Source organism: Cydia pomonella, chromosome 7, assembly GCF_033807575.1.
Source record: "Cydia pomonella isolate Wapato2018A chromosome 7, ilCydPomo1, whole genome shotgun sequence".
NCBI lineage: Eukaryota > Metazoa > Arthropoda > Insecta > Lepidoptera > Tortricidae > Cydia > Cydia pomonella.
In genome coordinates, this window is record NC_084709.1 from 1,597,242 (window position 1) to 1,611,942 (window position 14,701).

The 14,701-nt window shown below is 38.0% G+C and overlaps 1 protein-coding gene across 1 annotated transcript; it reads left to right on the plus strand.

The window, feature by feature from the left end:
- The first annotated feature begins 8,090 nt into the window (after positions 1 to 8,090).
- Positions 8,091 to 12,666, plus strand: LOC133519557 (probable rRNA-processing protein EBP2 homolog). The gene is made up of 5 exons (XM_061853563.1): positions 8,091 to 8,382; positions 8,604 to 8,824; positions 10,010 to 10,168; positions 10,567 to 10,714; positions 12,047 to 12,666. The coding sequence occupies exons 1-5, from the start codon at positions 8,329 to 8,331 to the stop codon at positions 12,404 to 12,406; spliced, it is 942 nt and encodes a 313-aa protein (XP_061709547.1). The 5' UTR covers positions 8,091 to 8,328; the 3' UTR covers positions 12,407 to 12,666.
- The last annotated feature ends 2,035 nt before the right edge of the window (positions 12,667 to 14,701 follow it).

The following is a 14,701-nucleotide window of genomic DNA, read 5'->3' on the forward strand; positions in this document are numbered from 1 at the left end:
GTTCCGTAGCCAAATGGCAAAAAACGGAACCCTTATAGATTCGTCATGTCCGTCTGTCTGTCCGATTATGTCACCGCCACTTTTTTCCAAAACTATAAGAGCTATACTGTTCAAACTTGGCAAGTAGATGTATTCTATGAACCGCATTAGGATTTTTACACAAAAATAGAAAAAAAAAACAATAAATTTTGGGGGTTCCCCATACTTAGGACTGAAACTCAAAAAATCTTTTTTCATCAAACCCATACGTGTGGGGTATCTATGGATAGGTCTTTAAAAATGATATTGAGGTTTCTAATATCATTTTTTTCTAAACTGAATAGTTTGCGCGAGAGACACTTTCAAAGTGGTAAAACTTCTTCTATGTCTGTCTTCTAAAAAGTGTGCCCCCCCCCCACCCCGTAACTTCTAAAATAACAGAATGAAAAATAAAAAAAAATGTATGATATACATTGCCATGCAAACTTCCACCGAAAATTGGTTTGAACGAGATCTAATAAGTAGTTTTTTTTAATACGTCATAAAATTTAAAAAAAAAAATCATCAAACCCATACGTGTGGGGTTTCTATGGATAGGTCTTCAAAAATGATATTTATGTTCCTAATATCATTTTTTTCTTAACTGAATAGTTTGCGCGAGAGACACTTCCAAAGTGAAAAAATGTGTGTGTGTGTGTGTGTCCCCTGTAACTTCTAAAATAACAGAATGAAAAATCTAAAAAAATATATGATATACATTACCATGCAAACTTCCACCGAAAATTGGTTTGAACGAGATCTAGTAAGTAGTTTTTTTTAATACGTCATAAATGGTACGGAACCCTTCATGGGCGAGTCCGACTCGCACTTGGCCGCTTTTTGAGCTTACTGTGGGACTTAGTCAATTTGTGTAATAATGTCCTATAATATTTATTATTTATTTATTTATTATTATTATTTGTATATTATATATAACGTTGTCTGACTACCCACTACACAAGCCTTCTTGGCTTCCCGTGGGACTCAGTCAGTTTGTGTAAGAATGTTCCCATAAATTATAATATTGTTGATAAATCGGGGGTGCTGTAAAAATATAATTTTTAAAAATATTTTTTTTTTTATTTTAAGCGTGAAGAGGAGTTTTAAAAATAGGTATTTGTTTAAAGTTTATTTGTATTTAATTCGGAATGGTGTCAATGTGATACCATAAATGAATTTGGCATCCCTCCCGATTTATACGAAAACAATACCAAACATGGCTTAGTATCACTGATGTCAAGATTAAAATTGAAAGCCCCAAATAAATTCTTAACCAAGGATATCTCGCAAAATATCCAAGATATTGAAAAATTTAACTAAATTAACCAGTAGCAAATTTAATCAGCTTTCGTATTGTGTGGGGAAGTAGTCATGTCGCTAAGTATCCAAGATATAAGTGAAAATCCGAAAAATGGGACTTTTGCCTCTGCTGTGCAGTCCAACTGCACAGGTAAAAAGGAGCGTATATGTCATTCGACTGTGCAATTTTCTAACCCGCTTTACCTGTGCAGTTGCACTGTACATACAGGCAAAACTGTACAGGCATACCCTAGTTGTGTGTATGGCGAATTTAAACGTTTAAAAAAAACACTTTTTCACTTCTCGTGCTCGTAAAATTGACATTTAAGTCGAGTGTAAGCGACATAAAATTACTTATTATGCTCTAGAGCATAAAGTATAAGAACCTATTACGACCCTAATTAACTTAGCAATAAAGTTCAAAATTTGCGATACTGCCTGCCAGCCCTGTCAGCGTGCCCCCGGCCGGCGCACTCCCGACAGGCACGCCCCGCACCCCCGACCGGCCCGAGCATGATTTTCTTTAGTCTTGAACAAATACGCTAAAATAACCTAAAATATTGGAATTATTTGTAAATTTTCCTCGCAATCGAAGTGAAAAGCAGAGTGTAGAACGAGCATAAATGTCAATTATCTAAATGTATAAAAGAAGAAACTTTACTGGTTGGTTCATCAACGATGCTCCCATATTATAAACAACGCCGCGCTACGCAGTGCGGCGTAAGCGCCATCGACAATAAGGTCCCTTTTCATAGATAATGTCACATTTTGGCACGTAGGTTCTTTAGAAGGTCTAGGGGTGCACTGAGAAAGGATATTTCAATATTCACCCCCTGAGGAGGTGAAATGGGGGTCCAACGTTTGTATGGGGAAACAAGATTTTCTGTACAAAACAGTCTGCCGATTTCTGCGGGGGAGAGGCACGTCAAATGTATGGCTACTTCTACGTAACGTACAAATAGCCATGTTAGATAAAAGTCAGTCCATACAATACATGTGACCATTGGCCGAGCTGTTCGACAGAGGGGTAAGCTCTAAGGCCTCTACAGTTGTTAAATCCTCCAAGATAGGGTACGGTAACTGCTTACCATCAGGCGGACCGTATCCTTGTTTGCCACCGTCGTAGTATAAAAAAAAAAAAACAAAAAATTAACCTTTCGTAACAGATGATTTTACTTTATGCTCTAGAGCATAATAAGCAACTTTGTGCCACTTACACAAGACTTAAACATCAATTTTACGAGCATAAGAAGTGATAGTAATTAGATTTCTTTACATTTATGCACAGGGCGAATACCGTTTGGCCAAGATCGCGATCCCCGACCTACCCGTGCTGCGCTCCTTCCCCTTCCGCAAGGGGCGTATGTTCATTCTGTGGACGCACCTCTCCGACCGCGTCATAGAAGTGTACATCGATGTCGAGATCAAGATACGGCCGAGATCCCAACTAACAAAGACTAATAAAACTATTAATTGATAAATGATCTTATTATAGACACTATTCCTGCGCTGCGCGCCATCGCTGTCGGGTAATCGGAACGCCGCGCCACCAAAAAATATATGATTTGAAATGAAAATGAAATTTTTTTTTCATCAAACCCATACGTGTGGGTTATCTATGGATAGGTCTTCAGAAATTATATTTAGGTTCCTAACATAATTTTTTTCTAAACTGAATAGTTTGCGCGAGAGACACTTCCAAAGTGAAGAAATGTATCCCCCCCCTGTAACTTCTAAAATAACAGAATGAAAAATCTAAAAAAAATATATGATATACATTACCATGCAAACTTCCACCGAAAATTGGTTTGAACGAGATGTAGTAAGTAGTTTTTTTTAATACGTCATAAATGGTAAGGAACCCTTCATGGGCGAGTCCGACTCGCACTTGGCCGCTTTTTTTCTGTTTCGTTGGCGTATGTATGTATGTGCCGCCACTGAAAAAAGAAAGTCAGGTCCCCACTGAAAACCATTTTAGCAACGCTCTGATCTTGCTCGTTGTGCCAACTGCTAGTCTTGGTTTAATCTTTAATCATTTAATAACACTTCCTTTTTAGGGTTCCGTAGTCAACTAGGAACCCTTATAGTTTCGCCATGTCCGTCTGTCTGTCTGTCCGAGGCTTTGCTCCGTGGTCGTTAGTGCTAGAATGCTGAAATTTGGCATGGATATATAAATCAATAAAGCCGACAGAGTCGTACAATAAAATCTAAAAAAATAATTACCTTCCCTACACGTAAAGTGGGGGTGAAATTTTTATTTCGCTTCAACCCTAGAGTGTGGGGTATCGTTGGAAAGGTCTCTCAAAACTAATACGGGTTTTCAAGAAACATTTTTTGATAAAGTGAATATATTCGGAGATAATCGCTCCGGAAGAAAAAAAAATGTGTCCCCCCCCCCCACCATAGGTCCAAAAAATATGAAAAAAATTGTGGAAGTAGAGCTTAAGAAAGACATGAAATGAAAAATATAGCGGACATGATCAGTTTAGCTGTTTTTGAGTTATCGCAAAAAGTTTCCCCTTCATAGTAAAAAAACTTACTTTAATTAGGTACTGATTATGCAAATTTGCCTATTTCTTTAACTCGGGTGAAAGGTACCGTTTCATCCCTTGGTTAACAATTTCCTATACTTTAAGCTCCAGTTTAGCTTATTGTGACGGAAGAGTAACTACGAAACAGTACGGAACCCTACACTGAGCGTGGCCCGACATGCTCTTGGCCGGTTTTTTTTTACGTATCAAATCTATATAAATATATTATGTTATTAATTATATAAACCTAACACGAGATTAAGCCTTAGCATAGAATAAAATAAACTATCAAACCAGAGTCAGAGTTAGCTTAAACCAGCTCCAGTCTAGGTAACGGCACAGGATCCCCACTCAGCACAATGCCGCGGCAATCCGTGGCGCAGGTTTTACCTAATATTTTTAAATGCAGCTACTTGTGAAACGCTCTTAACCCCTCCAAGCTACCCATCCCTTGTCAACGCACACAAACCCGTATTGCTGTCTCGCGTACGGCATGTTCTTGAGACGCCATCTTGGCGAATCAGTTCCTGAATCGATGCTGACCTAGACGCATCCTAGAAAAAAAAAATGTAATGTGAAATTAGCAAAACTGTTGAACCAGAGTAAAAGTGATACCTACATGTGTACTGCCGCTCCTTGTGTATTTTTTTTTTGTTAGCTATCTCCTTTTTACCCGACTGCCAAAGGGAGGAGGGTAATGTTTTTCGAGTGTATGTATGTATGTATGTATGTCTGTTTTTTTGTAGCCTCCTGTAGCCTAAACGGCTTGATGGATTTTGATGTATGAGGTATCGTTAGATTCGTCATGATCACGGGAGTGTCGTAGGTTTTTTTTTAAAGGTAACTAAAAAGTTATAAATAAATAAAAAAATATATTATAAAAAAACGGACTGCATACTAAAAAAGAGGAAAACAAGCCCCATAAGAATAATGTTGTTGATGGTAAGTATCGCAGGCGGGGACCAACAACCAAAATGACCAAGTAACCCTCTGTTGGTCCCAGTATTTTTTTTCAATTTTCTTTTGTCTTGTAAACATACAGCCCGATCTGAAAAAGTTAAGAAGAGTTTTTTTAGCCCAGTTTTGAGTATGCTATACTTACCTACGGCGAAATTGGCGAAAGGAGACGCCACGCCACGCCACTAGCTAAGACATTCTTCAGTACGGGTGACGACCATTTTCAATCTGGGATCTTTTAAACGAATGTGAAGTTCCTGTCTAAGTGAATAAGGTCTGATAATACAGTTCCACTCCAATTGATTACTCTTTATATTTATTTATTTTTCTAAATCCCGCCGTTTGGATGACTATTGTCGTCACCCGTCTTACCGGAACGCAAACATTGGGGTAATATGTAGGCTATGAAGATAATTCACCCAAGCGAAAAAAAGTAGAAGAGTTCAACGAGACTAAGGAAAGAGGCGCCGAGGAACAGCCCCAGCAGCCCGCCGCAGTTGGCCAGGAAGTCCTTCGCGCCGAACAACTCCGAGCGACGCAGCGACGAGAAATGGGAATCCTTGAAGTACATCTAGATTGTAGCCATTGATGAATTGAAATAGTAGTTTATGTGACTGCTACATAATGAAAGGCATTAAAAACGAGTGTGTGTTTAAGAAACGAACGAAGTGAGTTTCTTAAAAAGACCACACGAGTGTTTTAATGCCTAATATATAGAGTTACATACACTATTTTATCTACAAACATATTGTAAACTGTCTATGATATATTCACTAACCCAAATTACAGCCAACATTGGGGCATCACTTGGCGGAACTTGCGGATATGTGGTGGCGTCTCTGAAATATGTATATCGCTCATTTTAAACGAAACTTTTGCTATATTTACTTTAAAAACAACAAAACAAATTCATTTTTAGGGTTCCGTAGCCAAATGGCAAAAAACGGAACCCTTATAGATTCGCCATGTCCGTCTGTCTGTCCGATTATGTCACAGCCACTTTTTTCCTATACTATAGCTATACTGTTCAAACTTGGTAAGTAGATGTATTCTATGAACCGCATTAAGATTTTTACACAAAAATAGAAAAAAAAACAATAAATTTTGGGGGTTCCCCATACTTACAAGGAAAGGTACCCAACTGTCCGGTTCCGATTTGATTGATATTTATATATGTTATAGAGTAGTCTAAAATAACGGACACGTATTTTTTTTAGCTGCCCAAAAGTGTCCTCCAAAGTACTAAAAAGTTACTAAATCTTCTAACTCCTATAGAAAGTGATGCTCGAGCGTCTTGCTAGTTAATGGCTTGTTTGAATATATGTTTGAGAACAGGAAAAAATAATGTACACGTGTTTTGTTATATCTGCTTAAACTCAAGTTTTCCTAAAAAAACACCCGTCTTTATGTGTAACTTTAGCGATAAGATAATATAAAACTTCGAATGTCGGAACCGGACAGTTGGGTACCTTTCCTTGTTAGAACTGAAACTCAAAAAATCTTTTTTCATCAAACCCATACGTGTGGGGTATCTATTTATCTATGGATAGGTCTTTAAAAATGATATTGAGGTTTCTAATATCATTTTTTTCTATACTGAATAGTTTGCGCGAGAGACACTTCCAAAGTGGTAAAATGTGTCCCCCCCCCCCCCCCCCCGTAACTTCTAAAATAACAGAATGAAAAATCTAAAAAATATATATGATATACATTACTATGCAAACTTCCACCGAAAATTGGTTCGAACGAGATCTAGTAAGTAGTTTTTTTTAATACGTCATAAAAAAAAAACATCAAACCTGACATGTGGTGTATCTATGGATAGGTCTTCAAAAATTATATTTAGGTTCCTAATATCATTTTTTTCTAGACTGAATAGTTTGCGCGAGAGACACTTCCAAAGTGAAAAAATGTGTCCCCCCCCCCCCCTGTAACTTCTAAAATAACAGAATGAAAAATCTAAAAAAATAATATGATATACATTACCATGCAAACTTCCACCGAAGATTGGTTTGAACGAGATCTAGTAAGTAGTTTTTTTTTGATACGTCATACATGGTACGGAACCCTTCATAGGCGAGTCCGACTCGCACTTGGCCGCTTTTTTACTCAATAATAAATAAATAATTTAATAAATCAATCATTGTCTTCCGATTAATATTGTGTCAGATAATAGTTTCGATCCATGGATAATTTCAACGACTACGGCACGTGTCCGTCTTACGAATTTTCAATCAGTCGAATCTGTCGGTCACGTGATCTGTCGCGAGTTTAACATTTTTTTCCCCATCCCAAAAAGTGCACAGCGCCGCTAAATAAGTTTTCACTTCAAAAATTCAATCATTGTCTTCCGATTGATATTGTGTCAGTCAAAAAAAAACCGTCAGCCGGTTGTATGTATAAGTATGTAACTTTACTTTTGAGTGGCATTAACGTGAGACTTCATTCCGTTCTTGTCTGATTTAATTTTTTGTCTTTTAATTATTTATATAAGAATTCAAGTCTTGGAGACCTTCTACATCTCTAAGGATAATTTAATATATTTTTTTATATTTTATCTCTGACACTTAGAGACTTATATATCTCTAAAGAATTTTAGTATTTATTATTATATCTCCTTGGATTTCACGGGCCTATAAATCCCGGTCTTTTGATAGGCTTGCGTGGGGATATAGATCCAAGACGTAGAGGCCCCTTGTAGAGCTTTAATGTCATGAAGAACGCCTGCTCGAACTTGCCGAAGGTGTACGCCGCTTTCTACCCAGTGGCTGATAGAAGCCACTGTGCCAACTCGCGTCTTATGCAAGTTTTTACTTCCAACCCTGGAGCATTTAGCTCTAACGACTCCTCTCTGGACGGCCAATGAAGGCAAGCTAGAGCTGAGAGTCCTGCGGGTCCCCTTGGGGTCCACTCCGACCGACGAAGACACGCCGGAGACGGAGACCCTGGCCGACTCTCGGGAGTACTCGGGTCCGTGGGGTCGTTACTCCCCAACAGCTCGTCACAAGCTGCCCTACGGATTTATTATTATTATTTTTACATTTCTTTATAATTCTCAGTATTCTGGGAATACTTATAAGCAGGCAGGCAGTTTGACAACTGATATGACCTGTATCCAGTATTCATTAAGATAGTTATCATGAAAGAGTAGTAGATATAATATGTTGTCTAATTTATTTTTAAACTGGTTCACATTTTGAGCTAAAACCACATCTTCTGGGAGTTTGCTCCAAGCCCTCACCACTCGATTGCTGAAAAAGTATTTGTTGGTTTTATTTTTTTGTAGGACGCATTTGCTCAATAGTAGCATGCTTTCATGCATAATTAATTATCAGTATGTGTAGCAACAGTACCTTAAGTGTGAGCGAGTTAGAGATATGCTGACTGGACCAAGATCGCGTCCGGTACGGCTTTAGCTGGCAACACAGATGTTGAACTGTCAAGTACACGTTTTAAGGAGGTTATGTTTATTCCTCAGATTTATCGCTGCTTTTCTCAGTTTTAATTATATTTTAATTACATAATGGGTGACTTTGTGTTAAATAACAGTGAATCAGAAGTCGACTCGGATGACGAGGTCAGTATTTACTATGTATAACAAACTATTCGTACATTTTCATTTTACTAAAATGGCCACACGACACAACGTATCTTTTTGTTATAAAATAACTGAAAATGAATTCCCGACGCATTCGAAACGTGTTTTACTAAGTGTGACTTCGATACGTGAGTATCGTTTTATTAAATTTTAATGTCGGTTAATAACTTACGATAATTTCAATTCAATTTTTTTTGTAGTTGCAAGAGGCATTCGCGAAAGGCTTACTCAAGCCAGGTCTGAATGAAGTTATAGAAAAGGAAGGAAAGAAGCATGTGAATAATATAGCGGACTTAAAGCTGAAGCTGAAGGAGTTTCAGCTGAAATTGCCGTGGATTGAAACTTTGGATTTGGTGACTTCAGTTGCACCGATGGCACCGGACGTCGCGATGCAAATACAGGAAACTGCGCAGAGAAGAAAGTAAGTAATACTAAGGTATCTGTACCGACAAAGTGTGGAAGTAGCTCTATAAATGACATATAAAGTATATCTGAAATATGAGTTGCCTAAATAGGCAGGTCCACACAGAGCGAGCAAACGCGCGAGGCAATTTCCTCATACACAAAACGGGCAGTGTAGACGTGCCTCGGCCGAGGCGGCGCGCGCATATGATGCGCATATTATTGAATAAAGCAGTGGTTACTGAGTGAAATTGATGTCCGATTTTCAATCCTATCCTCGGATCACTCAAACGACGATGATCTTGTGCAACTGTTTATTCCAGATGTCTCCAGATTAGCTTTTAGCTAGCGAGCTGCATGAACGGTGTTGCGAAAGAACTCACCACTGCTTCATACTCTCTCATTACTTAATGCGCCCTTGGCGTCAGCACCAGAGTGCAATCTCATTGCATGGCGATGGGCGGCTGTGAGACATGAATGCTTGAGGTTCTGTGAGGTGATGGAGTGTAGCGTGTACGCAATGAATTGCATAGTAATGTTATAGTACTTAATTGTTCTATGTTGTTATGTGTAAATTAGCAAGCTGAAGTGGCAATGGGCAGGCCACATTGCATGCAGAGAAAATGGTCAATGGGGTCGAAAAGTGTTCGAGTGGAGACCACGGACTAGCAAGCCGACATAGGACGACCACCCACAAGATGGACAGATGACCTTATTAAGGTTGCCGGAAGACGCTGGATGTGGGTCGCTTCCAACCGGTGCATGTGGATGTTCAAGGGCTAGGCCTATGTTCAGCAGTGGATGTCTTACGGCTGAGATGATGATTATGATGTTATGTGTAGTGTTAATTTCATGATGTATTGGTTTACTGTAATATCATCTAAAAGTGTTTATAAATAAAATAATAAAATATTTCGCAATATGACCTTTTTGTATATAAGCTTGTTTCCATACTTTTGGCCTAGGGCAGAGGACCGCAATTTAGATCCAGACCGCCAATAAATTAAAAAAAAACTGTGGTGGTAATTTTATTTTAAAAACCGGACTCCTCAGGAAGCTAATTGGTGATCCCTGGCCCAGAAAAAAGGACTGTGGTGGTAATTTTATTTTAAAAACCGAACTCCTCAAGAAGCTAATTGGTGATCCCTGACCGAGGGTATATTTACTCGAAAACCTGAGTTAACTTTATTTTCTTAACTTACAGGAATATAAAAGAAAATAGCAAGGGTACACGTGGGTACGACCCGTCGCAAGACCCAGTGCTCAACGAGTTCAAGCGAGAGAACCTTATCCACCGCCAGGCGCAAGCTGCCGTGGTGGAGGGACTGAAGAAACTTAAAGAACTGAATATTCCTACTAGAAGGTAATGTTAAACTTAGTTAAAATTTCTTTAAACCTAGCTATTTATTAGTAGTTATACATAAGCTTTATTGTATAAAAATGAAAAATCATAACAAATAATAAGTAATAATCTGTGTAATAATGTCCTATAATATTTATTATTATTATTAAGTATGTAATTTGATTTTCGTTACAAGCTTTTCTGTACTTTAAACAGTGGTTTCAAGGTCAAATTTAAATTGTCCAAGTGGTTTTCTCGCCATTATGACAAACTTTTTATGCGACCATCAACAGGATCATAATATTATAGTAACATGTACGTTTTGCCTATGTGTCTAGTTTAATCAAAATACATTTATTTAAGCACTATAAAAACATTGACAAACATTGGTTCAATTGCATAACACCAACCTTCCGCAGGCCTGAAGACTACTTCGCGGAGATGGCGAAGACGGACGAGCACATGCAGAAGGTGCGCAAGAACTTGCTCGCCAAGCAGGCCGCGCAGGCGCGCACGGAGAAGGTGCGCCAGCTGCGCGAACAGAAGAAGATCTCCAAACGGGTGCAGGTACGATTATGGTTAAGGTTATTGCATAACACCGTCCAAAGGATTAGTAAGAACTTGGTCACTGGATTTATATTTTTCTAGCAGTAAATAAATTTCTAAATAATTTGTTCATGAACACACTACCAACCATAGTTTTCTCATAGAAGAGAGTTAAAAATACTGAAGCTTAATTTCTGGGGCCCATTTCTCGAATTGTATTAGACTAATATTATTAATTTATTAGCCCACAAATGACATGTTTCCAATGCCGGATTTAGAGGTCTGGAGGCCTCGGGCAATAAAGGAGTGGAGGCCCCGTGGCCCCAAATTTTTTCCAAATAAAATGGTAAATTTACCGAATTCTCTATTGTGGGGGTAGTAGCCCCGGTTGCCCTCCCCTAAATCCGGCCCTGCATGTTTCCATGACAACACGCTAATAATATTAACCTAATATGGTTCAGAAACATGTCAAAAGTCTGTTTAAAAAAATGAAAATAAAAAACAGAGACTTAGTATCGAAAACTATGTAGTCACGTTTCAACTCACACAACTTTTTGCGGCGATAAATTTTTTCACACAAAGATTCAGGACTACCTACCATAGTAAAAGTTTTACAACTTATAATAACCTGTCCGATGACATATCGCTTGCCCTTATTAGTCAAAAGGGCCAATTACCCCGACCTCCTTTGCCAGGTTAAATTTATCTCTGTCAAGTTGACAAAGTGTATTTTTTTTTTTTTTTATAATAGCCTGTTTGAGTGTCCCACTGCTGGGCAAAGGCCTCTCCCCTTGATTTCCACGATTCCCGATTTGGTGTTTCCTCCGGCCAATTGTTCAGGAAGCTGTCCAGGTCATCCCGCCATCTCCGCCTGGGCCTGCCCCGTCCACGACGTAAATTTACTGCCATCTTTCGACACATAATTAAAACTTAGAACAACATTTGACTTTGATCCTTATTCTTTCACTGATATGTGTGAACATCACAAAAGTGGCGCCATCTTACCGGGCATCGCTTAAAGGTTATGGCGCCATCGCTCGAAACGATGGTGCTATACCGTTGTCCTTTGATCTATTAGATGGCGCTACTTTTAGATATTTAACAAATTGAACACATAAAGAATAGGGAATAAAGTCAAATGGCGTTCTAAAAGTTTTAATTATATGTCGAAAGATGACAGTAAATCTACGTGGCTACAAAGTTTTCTTTGACAATACACCTCTATTTCTGATTCTCTTTGTTGGGGCCTATGTACTACCTACGTATAGGACGCTAGTCGTCAGGAGGGTATAGACCTCTAGCAATAGGTAATGAATTTATAACCTATTTACTTAACATTCACTTTCATTACAGATTGATGCCCGATTGAAACAGGCTTCAGAAAAGAGAGAAATGCTCGAACAGCTCAAGAGAGTCCGTAAAGGCAAATCCACAGACCTGGATTTCTTAGATGACAACAAGGGAAAAAATAAAAAAGGACCACAGAACAAGATATCCAAGAAACGGGCTATGAAAGACAAGAAATTTGGCTTCGGAGGCAAGAAAAAAGGCTCTAAACTAAATACTAGGGAGTCGTCTAGTAATATGGAAGGCTTTAATAGCTCAGCTAAGAAGAAACCGTTTGATTATAAAAATGCTAAGAATAAACAGTTTAAGCCGAAAGGAAAGAATCAGAGGCCCGGAAAGTCTAAGAGGAGGAATGCTAAGCGATAATGTATTTTACAGTACATATGGGGCTACTTTATAGCACTAGTGCAAGAAATAGCATATTACGTTACTGTGTCGAACATTTAAAGGGCCATATGTACTGTAAAACGTTGTACGATACATGTGCGAATAGGTAATTCGCAACTCGTGTCGATTTAAAACACTCCCTTCGGTCGTGTTTTAATTTATCGCCACTCGTTTCGAATTTCCTATTTTTCGCACTTGTATCGTAATGTACTATTTTAATAAATCTTATTTAGTGCTTATTATTTTGTTTTATTCAAATAAAAGTTTTTAAGATGCTGGAGTTGCAGGTAGGCTACTGAGACTGCTTACCATCAGGTGGTCCGTATGGTGGTTTGCCACCGACGTAGTATTAAAAAAAACTACACCGTCTAGGAAGGTATTCTAAGCGGTTAAAAGGTTAAATTTAGTTATTTAGACATCTGTTCAGGAGTGAATGTATTTTAGTTTGGGATTTATATCTACTTTGTTAGATATAAATCCTAAAATAAAATCTGCGTCTGTCATCTCACAGCCAAACTCCTAAACAGATTTTCCACTTCTTAATATTTTCCATGCTCCATGATTTTAAAGTGTTATTGACACAATTACAAACTAGGTTTATACTTAAATTGTCCTTTTTTTTTCAAATATTTGCAAAACATAAAAAATGTGAAATCTATAAACGTAGAATATGAAGCGATCGACATGAAAATAAGTGATGTGTTAAGTTTTTTTTTTTAATTTATCCAAAAAAAGTTGGTGCAGTATACATTTACATAATATTTCGCCAAACATAACGTTTATCGGCGAATGTTGCACTCACAGTTTTTGTGTATACCCGATCTTATCTTATGAACTATTTTTATTTATCTAAGTATTTATGATTATGACTTATTCTAAGTATTATATGTATGTATGTAGGCGTGTATTGTTTATCTTATCTGAAAAAACTAGTTGCCCAAGCTTGGGATCGTTTTATATATTTTATTTATTTATTTTTAAGTTGAGGCACGTTTTGAGTTGAGGTATTTAGTAGCAACTTTTTCAGTTTCGTTTTAAACACGTTTTTGCTGCTACACTCGTCTCCAAAGGAAATTTTGTTAGTGGAAAACGTTTTTTCCCGAAATGGAATTCTATAGAAAAAATAGCGTTATTTCGCTAGGATCACAAATCTATTGTTCTCTTTTAACCGCTTAGATTTTTTCATTGAGCGTACTAGTGTCGTTGCCGATACGACGAAATTACACGAAGTTTTGTTTTATTCATCAGACTGCGGCAAAATGAGCTGGATAACAGGATGTAAGTCCTTTATTTGCATTCATGTTGTACAAATAGGTATTAAATAACAAATGAGTTGTTTCAAACATGAGCCCTGCAAGGGCGTAGCAATATTACTTTTCCTACTCCTCTACTGTTATCTGTCATTTATGCATTCATTAACACGAATATAAGAACATACATAAAAGGTTTCAAGAAAAGTCTATATTGTCTATTCCTCATAAAAGCTCTTGTGCTTTTAATCGCTATAACGTTACTGCGATTAATGGCTACCAACCTAACAAAACCAAAACGAATACAGTTTTAAACTAAGTGCATTGCTGCCAACTTACAAAATATTCATTTGGTTGCATAGTAAAAATAATTACTTCATAAGTCAGAAACACGCATGTGACACCCGTAATATAGCAACACCCATAGACTACGAAGACCGCTTAGCGTTGCTTGTTAGTCTCCGTAGGCTACGGTGGGCAAAATTGAGAAAAAAACTGTCCAAAAATTTAATTTAGCAAGTAGCAAGTACCAGGGCCTCATGAGTTACGAGGTGTCGCTGACCGGCCGGCCGCGGCCCGGGGCGGGCCGGGCGCGTGACAAGGTATGCTCGCGCGTCTTGGCTATATACTTTTGCTTTGTTTACCTAAATTAAGATTTATTTTTGTTGACTCGTAGGAAAAATATTGTATGCAACATTGTATAAGTAGGCCAAAAAATGCTCGTGGCGTATTCCTTTACAATGTTCGCCTACGCCTTCGGCTCCGGCTCACATTGTAACTCACGCCACTCGCCTTTTTTGACCCTTCTTATACAACTATTGCATAAAATACTATAAACTAACTTATTCCTAATTGGGAGCGTGCACGACTGTCACGCAACCTAGTGTCCGCAAGTCTAGGGGAAAACGTCAATTCACTACATCTTATAAAACTACTCCAAAACTAAAAACTACTGAACGGATTTTCATACGACTTTCATCTATCAATAGAGTGATTCTTGAGGAAGGCTTAAGTATATAACTTG